This window comes from Morone saxatilis, unplaced genomic scaffold, assembly GCF_004916995.1.
Source record: "Morone saxatilis isolate NCDOM2014 unplaced genomic scaffold, NCSU_SB_2.0 Contig5, whole genome shotgun sequence".
Lineage (NCBI taxonomy): Eukaryota > Metazoa > Chordata > Actinopteri > Moronidae > Morone > Morone saxatilis.
In genome coordinates, this window is record NW_023340095.1 from 9,467,546 (window position 1) to 9,481,987 (window position 14,442).

General features: G+C 38.6%; 1 protein-coding gene across 1 annotated transcript; it reads left to right on the forward strand.

Annotated features, from left to right (window-relative positions):
• Positions 1-332: 332 nt before the first annotated feature.
• stx19 (syntaxin 19) lies at positions 333-8,088 on the forward strand. Its single transcript, XM_035676057.1, has 5 exons — positions 333-548; positions 2,988-3,296; positions 3,664-3,900; positions 4,453-4,665; positions 5,510-8,088. Exons 2-5 carry the CDS (start codon positions 3,075-3,077, stop codon positions 5,744-5,746), a joined length of 909 nt encoding a protein of 302 aa, XP_035531950.1. The 5' UTR covers positions 333-548; positions 2,988-3,074; the 3' UTR covers positions 5,747-8,088.
• The last annotated feature ends 6,354 nt before the right edge of the window (positions 8,089-14,442 follow it).

Sequence of the window (14,442 nt, forward strand, 5' to 3'; positions counted from 1 at the left end):
ACAATACCGCCAGACAAAGAGGGTTTACCCCGCAAACCCAGACCCTTCACATATAAATTAACTTTGCAGATCAGAAATCCAACGCCCTGGTTGACACCCTAACCGCAATCCCCATTGTTTGGCCTTTGCAGTGTACACAATACACTTCTGCTTGCACTACTCTATTTTCTGGTTCAGGGATAAGCCTGAGGGGTTGGGTTTATGAGCTCTCCATGCTGTCTGTCCCTCCTCATTTACCTAATCACGTCACCTTTCATTTCTTTAGATAAGCAAATAGGCCTCCAGTCTGCTTCTTCGCTATTGGTCATATCCAGGCCTGTCTTCAAAAGGAGGGGAGGTGCTTGAAACTGACTCAACCGGACTTCTTCAAAACTTTCCCTGCTTGCTAGTGTAACTGTTCCAGATCTGTACCTCACAGCTGATGAGCGTCAAGGGAATGTAAGGAGCTCTGATGACATTAAAAAAGCATGTGAGCTCACCTTGGATTACATTTGTGGTCAACTCTGAATGGAATACTCAGCAGACAGCGGACTCGGTCGGACATTAAGGTAAAATCTTAATTTCAGGCAATGTTTGCTACTGTAAATGTGTTTAAAAGTATGCTGTGATTTGAGATTGTAAAGCAAGTATGTAGAAATAAGTCCTACCCTCATTTAGTCCTCTTGGTAGTTTTTGTTGTATAGCTATTTGTTTATTAATAGAAAGTCTAGCCTGAACATGAAGACGAGTGTAAAATACCACTTGCTCAACTTTTGGAATATCTTAAGCAGAATGAATTATTTAAAGAAGTTAAAAGACCAGCATGCACAGTGCAATTGTTTGTCCTGTGATGGAATACAACATTGGGGACTCCTGCTGTTCCACCTGCATGGAGATGAAAGAATGTCAACATAAGATTTCCTTCAGAAACACAGACAAAAGGAGCAGATGGGTAGCAGGAAAGAAAATATTGGCTTGTTTTAGAGAACAAAACGTTCAATCACAGAGAGAGAGAGAGGCTCGACTCCTTTTGCAAACTCTGCTCCAGTTCTTCCAGGTTTTTAGGCTAAACACAGAAGAATGTGCTCCCAAATCCTTTGAGCAATTTTTTTAATCGGCTCTTCTGGGTCGGTACAGGTAGGGAGAGAGAGGAAAGGGAAGAAGTTCAGCCAAGAAAACACAGGATACTGTTGCATTCTTTCAGCTCGGAGAAGTTTGTTAACAGTTACAACACCCTGTGTCTCTAGCACAACACACACAAACAGACAAAAAATAGGGTCTTTCCTGTTTGAAATCTATCCAGAAATGGGATAGTCTGAGATTTGAAATGCTCCACTTCTCAGCAGCCAAACACTCTGTTCCCCCCACACAATCATGTGCTTCCAGAAGATTATGTTTAGGGCCTCTAAACCTCAAATCCTTGGGTTGCTGAGGCAGTTTCAAACTGTTGGTATGCCCATTTGAATGTATAGGAATCTGTGCTTGAATGCACTTTAGTTGTCAAAGGCTTTCAGGAAGTCAGATTTTAATCAGAAGCACCTCACTTGTTTACTCTAGCTTTTGCAGGAATAAACATTCTGGAGTGAGGGAAGGGAAGTGAAATCCGTTCAATATTCAGCAGCAGTTGTGAAGATATCTTTATTTAAAAACAATATACACAACCGATCTGACAAATTGTGTGTGCGCTTCTTTCTTATAGTTTCAGTTAACTTGTTTATCAAGGTCATTTTTCCTATACTCGTCATTATGTAGAATGTGAGACAACCTTTTTCTTCTTGTTTTTGCTGAGTATGTCATTGAACACAAACAACCCACTCGGTTCTCATGGGAAAAGGAACTCGAGTCAATTTGACTGATGTCGCAGATAGACTCTCTGCTTGTTTGTCTCATGTTGTTTCTCATACGGTTAAAAATATATCTCAGTGTTCAGCACAGTGCAGATATGGCTCATCAGTTATGCTCATATCAGGATGGATGAACTTATAATGATGTAAACAAACACTGATCGGGCTTTATTCACAGTGGACACACCAGAGTGCACAGTTCTGGGTTTCAGAACGATTGCTTGAACTACAGGAGATGGGTTTTGTAAAGGAATTGTGTCCTCAAGGTAGACGGGGTGTTAAGGGAATGTCCCTGTCCTTAAGGCTTTACATGCTATATGAAAACAATGTTGTACCCTAGAGTTTATATACTGCTAACTTTATACATAGTAAAATGTTCACTGACGTAGTTTATTTGTTTTCCTATAATATCCATTCTTGCAGTACAATATTAACTTGTAGAAATTAAAACTTGGGCTGACCCTTAATCGTTAGTCGCTGTAAAAAAGTCTTAGTCGACCAACTTTTCACTAGATGGATAAAAAAACGTCACACTCTTCAGGAGCTGCACTCTGTCACCTGTCTAGGCCTGTCTCAGTAATTTCTGACTTACCATACAATATATACGATATGTGATTATCACCTGTGATAATATCAACATATCGTTTAAGAATGTCACAACATTTTAGGCAGAATAAACAGCAGGGTTTTCCATATATATATAGTCTATATCTTGCCCCTGTGCCAAATGTTTCATTTTTATTTATGTGCAATTGCTGTTAACAGAACCAGAGGGTCCCTTTTATTTATTGTTTTGGCTGTGTGGTTTTATTTATTTATTTTTTTACAAGGATATTTTTTACATTCCAATTCAAATGTCTAAAATATTCTTCTATTGCTCTTTGAATAAGTGTACTTGCATTGTTATGCTTATTATATCAGTGGCGTAAAATGGTCTGAAAATGACAGTAATATATTTATTTCTGGAACAATATATTCCAACAAAAGTAGCCCCCCCTTCCTCTACTTTACGCATTCAGTTTAGCATAAGCTTATATATTCTTTTTTATCCTCTACTTTAATGTAAATATTTTTTATCTTGCTTTATTCTCATTGCCGTTATCTTCTGCAACAATCCAGCTCGCCAACAGGAGTCATTAAAGTTTAATGCTATTTATTTTTCAGCATTCTCCCATCAGCATTGACAAGAACTTTACATACAATAATAACTTTGTGTCCTGAGGAGCCAGCTTTGGTGAGGGCTCTTCCACAATGAGAGACCGCTTGGAGGAGCTGCAGCACAGGGCTCAAGACCTTTCTGAGGCAGCAAGTGAGAATACCAACCCTTTGTCAGCGGACGGTGATAATGATGACCCCATGGTGGCCGGGGTCATAACACCACAGGCTGTGGTGTTTGAGGAGGAGCCAATCATTGAGAATTTCCTGTCTGAGGCTCAGCAAATCCGAGACGATATCACAGTGCTGGACATAGAGGTATATTTTAGTTTGTTTGTTTGTTTGTGTAGTATGCATTTATTTTTCTTCTTGGATTGCATTTACTGTATATCTATTAACCTTGGTTGCATTGGTTTTCTGTTAATTTTTATGGTTTCCTAATTTCTTGGAAGTACTTTTAAGTCATATTCCTACAAGACACTCATTTTTTTATTTCTTATTAATTCTTCTTCTAATTTACAACCTTTTTTTTTATCATTTTCATTATTAATTATTATAAACTCCAAACTCGACTGAAAGAAGAGAAGATTTAGATTGTATGATCGTGCTGTTTCTGGTTTCATTTTTCATTTGTGGTCAGAAGTGATACTGAACACAAATTTTGTCTAATCGCAACTATAAACAGGTCCTTAAATTCGGCCAGCAGCAAAAGACCCTGGTGGCAACAATGCGTCGGTTCAGTGTGATGAAGAAAGAGAGCAGTATAACCCGGGACATCAAGCTCCGGGCCGAAAGCCTCCACCGACGCTTAGATGCGCTTTCAAAACAGGTCCAAAGGACTGAGGACAGGCAGGGACCTACTGCTGTTACAACAAGAATACAACGCTCCCAGCATGCAGCACTGTACCGGAAATTCCAGCAGGTTGGGAAGATGATCCTCCCACTTTGCTATGGACACTAACACATAACATTTTCTTTTTTTTCTGACTGGGAAAGATCCTTTAGTGCATTCAGAGTGATGAGTTTTTACATTTATACATGGTTTGAAACATTAGAAATATGCTACTTTTGGCCTCACAATAGAAATGATGTATTTTTACCTCGAAAACAAGTGTTGTGGGTCATATTTATCATTGTAGATAAAATGAAAGATACAGTAACATAATATATTAAAATTCATACATAAACTGTAAAATGTATTATAAATAAATTATATATATATAAATTATAACAGTGCGACAGGGTGTTAGTACATTTGATTACCTAATTTCCTCATGTCTGTCTTCCCATGCTAATGTTTACAGTAAACACATTGTGTAACACAATATCTTTTGTTGTACTGGCAAGAGTGTCAAAGAACCAAACATAAATTACTCTCAAGCCAAAAAAAGTTGGGACAGAAATATCTTCTCATTTTTAATTTCCTCTCCCCCTCATACTTTTTATTCTCTCTTTTTGCTATAATTATGTCCAGGTAATGCTGCAGTATAATGAAGGTCTGCTGACCAAGCAGGAGCGCTGTAAGCACTTCATTATCCGGCAGCTGGAGGTATCGGGAAGGGATGTGACAGAGGAGGAGGTGAATGAGATGGTGGCCACAGGAAAATGGGAGGTCTTCAATGAGAACCTGCTGAATGATGTCAGAATCACACGGTCACAACTATCTGAGATTGAACAGCGACACAAGGTGAGGCCATGACAAAGTTATCACATGATAATATGGTAATCATTTGCTAATGCAATTTGTTATGTCACCAAGCTATTAGCTATAGGAAATAATTGTTTTGTCTTTTGTGCATGCTGTGGTTTCGAAACTATATTTGGGGGAATTGTGTCTTGATTTTTACATTTGAATATGAAGGTTAGTGCCTTTTTTCCAACAACAGCATTACAGTGGTAGCCATAGCTGGGAGCTTGTGGTCTGAAAGCTCCAATATATCCAACTGGGAGCTAAATAATATTAAAAATCAAATAAATGCTGCTAAATCAAACAACCTTAAGTGCCACATCTCAGCTGAAATGTCCCATTCATTAATGCTTATTGGGTAAATTCATGTTTTTTTAAATCATACAAATGTGGCTAATTGCTAATAACTATTAATTCAGTGGTTAAATTGCACTCATTACGCTGGCAGTCATCATCTTGAGTCGTTTGATAGCATGAATGCTTGCAAGTCATAAGCCTGACAATGTTGCCCATCACTACCATCTATCCTACACGTCTCCCACATTACTATAAGTGACACAAATGGGTAGAGAAAAGGAAATAAACTGAAGTGGAAATTAGAAATTAGAAATCTGTTATACGATGTTCAGACAACCCCAATGAAATGAAGATATCTAATTGAACTGACATCCAAATGTAAAAAGCCCATTTATTGTCAGCACTGAAGTCATGTTGTATAAAAGAGCTGGATCTGTTCCTTCACTTCATCATAAGGCTTTCGGTTATCTCTCCAACCACCTCCAGCCTCTGGACTAATGCTCCTCATATCTGCAGTATTAATCATATTATCCTTCTCCACCAACAGGAGTTGTTGAGCCTGGAGAACAATATGAAGGAGCTGAGGGACCTGTTCATGGACATTTTCATGCTGGTGGAGGAACAAGGGGCCTACATTGAACACATCCAGACCAACGTAGAGAGGACACAGGATTATGTGGCTGCCTCAAATGAGAAGTTCAAGTTGGCCGCCAGGTACAAGAGGAAAAACCCACTTCGACAGCTGTGCTGCTGCTGCTGCCCTCCCTGGAGATGCTGCTTATAAAACATATGCATTATATCTCAACAGGCATTCCAAATAAGGTTTTTATTTCAGAAGTCTTACTTACCTGTTTGGGGGCAAGCAATGTTGGATTCAAGTACCATTAAAGTGAAGGTTATGGTACTGCGGTTTTTGCTGTTGAACAGAACGACGGTGAAGACAGATTCAGCAGAGCATAGAAAACAATTAGGAGGAAAGGCCAGAATTGGTATTTGAGGCACTTGTTTCTTTCAAGTGGATGTGAGGCGACTGCTATTGGAAGAGACAGTTCAGTGAGTGCTACTCACCAACACTGCTGCTTATTGGAGACCTTCACTGTCATCTGACAGAGGTCACAAACAAGGGGAGACCACTGCCTTTGCCACTGCCACTGCTAGATCAGCAAGACTGATATTTCACCATTTTTTTCAAAAGAGCCTCTCATATTCTTTCTGCCTCAGGAGCTCTAGTTAATGACCATTTATTTTTTATACAGTATGTGCACTTTAAGACTTCTCCATCTTTTTTCTCTCTATTCTTTTCACCACAAATGTATGTTCGAACTTAACATAGTGGAGAAAGATTTTGAGCCATTATGTATTCATTTCATTTTCGGTCCGCATGCTGATGAAAAAAAAAAACTTGTTTTACAATTAGTCATTAGTCTCATTTGCATTTCAAAGTATGATCCTTTTCAGTGAAAAAAATATTATTACTTCATTCGGTTTCACAGAGACAAGGATTCAAGTAAAACTTTGAACATTTGAATAACGAGTCATGATCAAACTATTTTTGTCACGGTGACAGCTGCAGAAAATCATTGAAGTTATTTGTTTAAAAGTAAGAAAGATTTTATGTCCTACATTTCAGGAAATATTTAATGAATTAATTTATATTTTGGAGTGGAAATTCAATGTACTGAAACTGTTAGATTTCAGATGAAAAGATCTGGCGTTCATGTGTATCATTATTATTAAAATAATTGTCACATAAAAAGGGAGCAGTGGCTTTAAATCGGGCGAAAAGCTCTCGTCGAGTACCAGCACTATGAAATAAAATACGTTGTATGGCATTATGTTGTATTACTGATCAACAGACTTACACCAGTTGACAGGTAATCATCTCCCGTTTCACCTTTTACTTAATGTCGAGTCGAAAATACCAACTCATTTTCCCTGCTGGGATAATGACTAAGATATAATAAGTCAGTAATTCATCTGAGGAGATACAGTCACCCCCTTATTGGCACAATGGCTCTATACTAGCTTCTCATCAGCACTGACAGTGATGGTCTTTAGTGACTCAGTGACCCATGGTGTCTGGTGTCCGGGACAAAATACAGGTGAACTGGGCGTGCCAGAGCCAGACTGGAAAATCTGGTTTGTCTGCGGTTCCAGGGCGGCTCTCAGACAGCTACTGTGTGTACAGTGTGTAAACAGAACCGTTAACTTATCGCATATGGTAAGAAGACCCACCATGGTTAAATAGTCTTCTTTTTCAATAAAATGACTACCAGGCTCACAAAAAATGTAAAACATATTGACCATTTTAACTTCAGCTTGACAGACAACCATAAAAATGCCCAAAAATGACGCTTTTGTAAGTCAGTTTAGTCGCCTCTCCAGGGATTGATAAGTCATAGGATCCTAAAGAAACACACCTGTCAATGTGGTGCTTTACTTAGGTTAACTATCATATACACTGTTCCCTCAGGTCTAGTAGAGGAACCAGGTGTGACGTGAGGGGTAATGAGTTCTGCTATCTGACTGGAAAAGTCTTTCCCCGAATCTGTGTTATAAATCAGTCTCACTCTGATTAGAATTATATTTTGAAAAAAAGACATAAATACATCAAACATGTAAATTTGAATATGTAAATCAAATAACAATATATTGTAATTCAGCACAGCATAGTTTCTGCCTCCTCCCAGACACAGTGAAGAAAAATGAAGTGCCGCTGCAAATTGCAGGGTTCTTGAACAGCAACAATGCCATCCAGTGTTCAGTGAGATAATTGCCAGTTAAGCAATAGGTTATCACTTGATGTTTAAACTGTTAAAGGCCATATTACTACATAAATATGTAATTATGGAAGTGTCATACTTGGAAAACATAACTACACAGTGTGAATTTCACTCCCAAAAGTTCTTAGAATGAAAATAGAGATATTGTTGTTGAGCCATTAACAGCTCATGGAGGTCTTTACTCAAAGCAAAAAGAAAGAAAAGAAGAATACATTTTTACATTGATCTGTTACACAGTACACACTGTTTCTACCTGCTAACAATGAAAATATATTTTTCTCCTCCACAAAATTAAGACAATAAGACAACAAAACAGTGTTCTGTTCTCTCTCTCTCTCTCTCTCTCTCTTATGAATGTCTTTTCATCTTATGAAGAAAATTATGGAACAGGTCAAACTCTTTTCTCTTGATCATGCCCAAGGGCGACACAAGCAACTGAATATATAGCGAGGTGTGACATGCAGCATATTCATAGGCACCATCACAAAGAAACCTGGGAATGAATGGAAATGGGAAAGCTAGAAGATTAAATTAAGTGGAATTTCTTCAAATACACTAACAGCAGAGCAGCAGGGATCTAGGAGAGGCGGAGGAGAGTGTGCAATCCTGAAAGAAACCTTCTGGGGTTTATATTGGTCGTCCTTGAGAACACCAGGCCATGGGAGACTGCACAGTGGTCAGCTCAGATACCTCTGGACATCTGACCCCCAGGCACGTCAGCCAGAGTCACCCCAAGCAGGTCAGCCAGAGTCACTGGCAATTTTCCCAAAACTCTCTCCTTCTCTGTCTCCCTCTCTCTCTCAGTGTAAGGCAGGGTAAGTGGACTGCTCTCTTCCCAGCAGCACCCTGCTTCACATTCAAACAGTTACACACTCTGGGAGCTGCCCTGTACAACAACAGCTTTCTAATGTTTATAGGTTCCGCTGTGGATTCATCTTGTTTACCCCCAGCTCCGAAGTTGTTATCCAGTATTTCATCTGAAACCACCTAGCCTGGAGCAGTCAGGAGTATGTTCCTGTTCCTCGCTGAATCAGATTCAACCTTCGACTCTGAGACCATCTTTGTGTTTTGACTAGTTGCACTAACCAACTCTGCACATACAGAACACCTGTTCCAAGATGCGATGACCTGAAGGCAACAAGGCATTCTAATTTACTTTGCACTGAAACTTGGCCATATTTCTTACAGGTTTTGTATGATATTTTGGCTACTAAGCAGCACTGTTCTATTTCTGAGAGAGCGTATGTCTCATTCCTCGCCTTTGCCAACTTTATGCCTTCTTTCTTGACTTCTGAATTATACTAAAATTGTATTTCATGTATTTCTGAATTTCTGAAACACATATCAGTCATCACTCATCATTGTGTGGTTGTGTACTGAACTTCTGAAAAGGGTAAATGGATATAACAGGCTCTGGATTTGTAGATTTGTAGAGCATAATAGACAAGGTTACCTTTATTTCCAGACATCCTAATATAAAAGCTGCTCATATCAATACAGTCATGCTGATGCATGTTAGGTAATGAGGGAAGAATACTGTAATGCAGTGTTGAATTACAGCTTTTTATTAGGTAAGTAACTCATGCAATTTTTATTTTTGTACATGTACTTAGAGCAACCACATATTCGTAGTGAGTGCCTCTGCCCACTTTCCAGACGAAGCCCATCAATCATCTCTGATTTAACGATAATGTGAATATCTGAGACACGTGAGAGTTTATCACCCTGATCATGGCTGACAGAAGAAATACCTACAGTACGTAGTCACTGTATCTCTATCTGCCCTGTCAGTCACAGCCTAGATCCCAAAGACTCTCTCCAAATGTCTGAACAACATCAAAGCAGCCCTCCTGTGAGTAACACCAGCTGTGGTTATAGAGAGCTGACATTACTTTACTGCCTGTTTTTATCACTCCCATCAAAATCTGAACAGAGAGATATCAGGACCCTCAGAAAGTGATAAATCAAAGAAACAGTACAGTGAGTCTGGCAACGGCAGTAGCAGGAAGAATACCGGCAATGATACAATGGTTACACTGATTTAGTAACTTGCTACACTTGACCAGGTGATTTTAAACAAACCACCTCCATACAGCAGGTACAGTGCCGCTAGAGGACACCAGAACAACAAAACAGCACAACGTTTTTTTCACCAAGTGAGGAAATACAGTATTTGCAGTTGCCATAATCCAGTTGAAATTCAGAGCCAATAAAATGGTCAAAGTTAACATTTAAGGTGCGTTGATTGATTCATGACGTCAACTGGTGCTTTGAGTGACATGCAAGAAGAGTGGCGAGTAGTCTCTGAGTGGCATAGTTAATTCATTTTTTTCCCTCTAGTCTATAGCTAGCTAACATCAACCAGTAAAGAGGAAAAGGCACTAAATCATCCTTTCATTCATCACTCACTCTTCTGACAGTTTACTTGTCATGCATTTGCAAAGAAACATTACAAAGCTAGACAGTTAAACAATACGCCTCGCCTATTAGATTATCTTTATTTGTCTGCACTACAATTTTACCTCAATGGATGTTCTGAATGCAGCTTCATTTGCTTGGCACGAGTAAATTAAATCATTCAAAAGACAAACTGCTTGTGTTCATTCATCTATACTGCTAAATGCTATGCTAATTACAAGCTAGGACATCCATGGTTATGTCTCATACAAACTACATTACAATACAATATTCTCAACATGATGAATTGTTAGTTATAGTTGATTAATGTATGTAAACTTGCCACTGTAGGAACAGTGATTACACAACCTTGAAATAAGTCACAACTGAAGTGTGCATGTGCACGACTCAAATCAAAGAACTTGGACATATGTGGCATCCTGGTGGCCTTCTTGTTGAGATGAGAACATGTAGCTGTAATATCCTGCTTTTCTTCCCATCTTTCCTATCTATAGTTACACTGCGAAACTGTCAATGGCACAAAAATGTCAAAAAAACATCTTAACAAAAGAAATTGGAATAAGACTGTTTTTCCCAATATAAGTAACAATTAAGTATTGGTTCTAACTATACAGATATGAAGAACAGTAAAAATGTATTTATTGGCCAAGGTCCATTATGTTTGAACATACAAAGAGTTTGATTATGGTTTACAGTGGCCCCTTAATGTATTTACATACAGTCCCAAGAGCAATGTTCTGCTAAACAAGGATAACAAACTTAAGAAAAACAAAAAACAATATAATGTACCTGTACATAAAAGTGAGTACAGAACTTGATACTCATATAAACATATAAAAACAATTCGACCTCTATATAGAGGTTTCTGTTCTGTTCTGTTCTATCAACAAACAGTGCAAGGAGTTCTGGAATAAATATTTAATGGGAAATGTGACAAGTTACCATATACAGTAGCCGGTATATGCATGTATACACACTATATACAGTATATACAGCCATCTTAGGTTTTTGGCAATGATGGATGTTATGTATGCGTTATTGCCCAATCTGTATATTAAACTGTAAAATATATCATTTGAAGGTACAGTGGATGTTTCAGTGTAAGTGTAAGCCCTACCTCCACACTTTCTCTGGCTTTCTGTATTCTGCAGACCTTTTAGAAAGTAATGATAATCAATGTTATTGCCAAGGATATTTTAAGTAAAAGACACAAAAAAGCTCAGATTATGGCCACGGGAATGTAATAAAAGCAGTTAGACCTTGACCTTCATGCTCCTTGTAACTTTTCCCCTTCTCTGACTGTGTTACTCATTTCAATAAGCTCTTGACAACAACCTGCTCGAGAGCGTATTAGCCCCGGTTTTGTAAACCAGCAAATGACAAAAGTTGACTGTTATTCATTACCTATCGAAGGACGAATGTTCAGACTTAAATATTCTGTCAAGGTGATATATGAGCTTCAGTAATAAGTGTGTGTGTGTAAGCCATCTGTGTAGATCCCATGCAGATAGAGTGAATGTTCAATGGTAATAGACATGTGTGTTGCTGCTACACTGACTTAAAAGATATTTTCATCTTTTCTGACAGGTGGGCGGATGAATGAACATTGGCTTTAATGCTCAGCACATGTGAAACTGGTGTAAAACAAAGGGGAGCATTTTAAGTTTTGCATGTGTGTGTCAGGTCAATGTCACACATCATCGCCATTACGACCACTGTTTTATGCAGAACAGTAGTACTGCACAGTACATCCACACTGCGACACTGGCTTTGTATCAGTTCATCAAAAATAAATATTATATATATATATATATATATATAAAATAATATTTACATTTTGATCTAGGCAATTTAGCAGGATTTATTTCCTATTCAAGCTGATCTTTGTTTATTTTCACCTACTTTACAGACACTCAACACACTTAAATTCTCCCCTAGGCTCACGTTCAAACAAGCTGTTTCCTTTAGAATTTTCCCATTTTTCTGCCAAATGATGTTGTGATACTGACAGATGTAAAACACGACATGAGAAGATGTGCGAACACTCTGAGCGGAGATGATGCATGCTGCCACAGCTGCAGCTTTGAATAGAGCCTGCAATCATCCTGTCAGTCAGATCTAATGAACAGAGGGAAAACTTTGTCTGCATTGTACTGGGCTTTTTTTCCCTGAAAATTAAACATTTTTCAGATCATCCTCTGAGATTCTGAAAAGTCTTAGAATAAAAAAGACTGTCATATTTTTGCATCTTTCTAACATACAACAACATCATTCAATGGATTTGAATGGAATGTAGTTATCCCCAGTTTAGACTTTAAGCTTAATATCTGAAGAATTAAATCCCTCAAAACCATCAATCTGTCAGATGACTAATGCGGTTTCTAACTTCTTTTTCATTGCTTCCAACTTCTTGATGATTATGTATTTAATTTTCTATCCCGCTCTTATGTTCATTGCAGTTGCTCTGAATGAGAGGGCCATTTTAATGACTATAACTATTAATCAGTTTCCTGTTAGACCCTCAGGGAAGTGTGAAGTGGCCAGAAGAGGGAGCTGATATCCAAGAATTATAATACCTCAAATTCAGTCCCTGTTGGTTTGCTTTCCTGCACATTACGTTTCTACAAAGTAATACCACGGTTCTCCTTGAGCTTTGCACCCCATTTTTTAACATTTCAGGCTGCAAACAAAATTGCATTCAGCGATTACCTCAACATCAATAGCATCCCTGTTCTGTTTGTCAGTGTTCAGTATCGACTAATGTGCTCGACAATAAAAGGTGAACAGTGGGAGGGCCATCCAGGACACATCTGAGGCACACATCAGGACAGAGGAGAGGTGAAAATGAGACGCGGGTGAATAAAACATGTCTCTGAGGATGTTGCCTTGTTTTACCGCTCTCTGGGCTCAGAGAGAACTGTGAGCCTCCCTGATGGTTAATCCTCTTTGTAATGAGAGGGCAAACACATTCAGCCTCACAGGTACACACACACACACACACAAGACCACACACACACACACACTTGTGTACACACAATGCAGGGGATGAGCAGACACAACGTGCACACAAAAATGGTCACATTGTTGTACAGCTGTATCCTTAATCCAGTCTCTTTTGCTATGTACGCAGTAGATGAGTAAAACACAGACAGTACCGTTCTTTATGCAGTGCCATCACCCAATGATAAAATGATTGAAGGTTTGAACCAATCTAAGTCTCGAGTTTTAATGCTAAAGCAAAAAAGGCGAAGCATGTACAGTATTTCAACAATTCATCATTTTGTATACATTGTTTTTCCTTTGCAAGAAATTCTTTTGACCTTGTGAAGTAGCACACAAGCTATTAAGACCAATTGAGACGATGTTGTCTCGGTCCAGTCCAGCCTGTGTAACAAGTAATATGATCCTGACTCCATGCTCTACTCTACCTTATCATCAAACTCTGCAGAAATTGATTAGATGGCTCCCTAAGCTTCATAATGTTATTTACTCTATTGGATAACCGTGTGGGGAAACAGTTGTGCGGTCCGGTGCAGAAGTGGTAAGTGCATTCAGCACAATTTCTGCCATCATAATCAAAAGTGGAAAGTTGTGTCTAGTCTACACACCAGAGTGAAGTGCTCTTCTGACATTAAGATATATTGTAAATTGTCCATGTACATGTCTGTTTTAAGACAGTCTAGTCCGGGGGTAAGCAACCTGCGGCCCTTTAGCCCCTCTCCAGTGGCCTTGACAAAAAATGATATGGGAATGAATAATGGTTAACATTTTCATTTATCGTTGTTGTAGGCCTAAAGCGTCTTACATTTAAATTTTTTTTTTAAACATTTTATGAACTACAATGTGCGTCATACATATACAGAGCAGTGGCTACTAGTCTTGAGTCTCCCTAGCTAGGTTAGCTATGGGTTTCAAGTCCAAAAAAAAAAGAAAAATCTCGCAGGAAATTGGAGAATTTAATAGTGTGTGGATGGATTAGTTTGCTTTCATGACCCATGCTGCTGGCTCACCGATGCGCTTGATCTGCAGCTCAAATATGTGCTGCACAAAGATTTAAAAACATGTTTTGGCTTAACATTGTAAAGGTAGCTGACCCCTGGTCTAGACATGTACCAAAAAATCTAAAATATTTTAGTGATAACTAATTTTTATAAATTTTCACTGTAACACCAGGCTCACATTGGCCAGAGTTGGTCTATGACAACTTTTGATTCATCATAGAAGAAAGCAGAATTTTGAGGTTTTAAAATATACCTCCAGGATATTTTTAGGACAACAA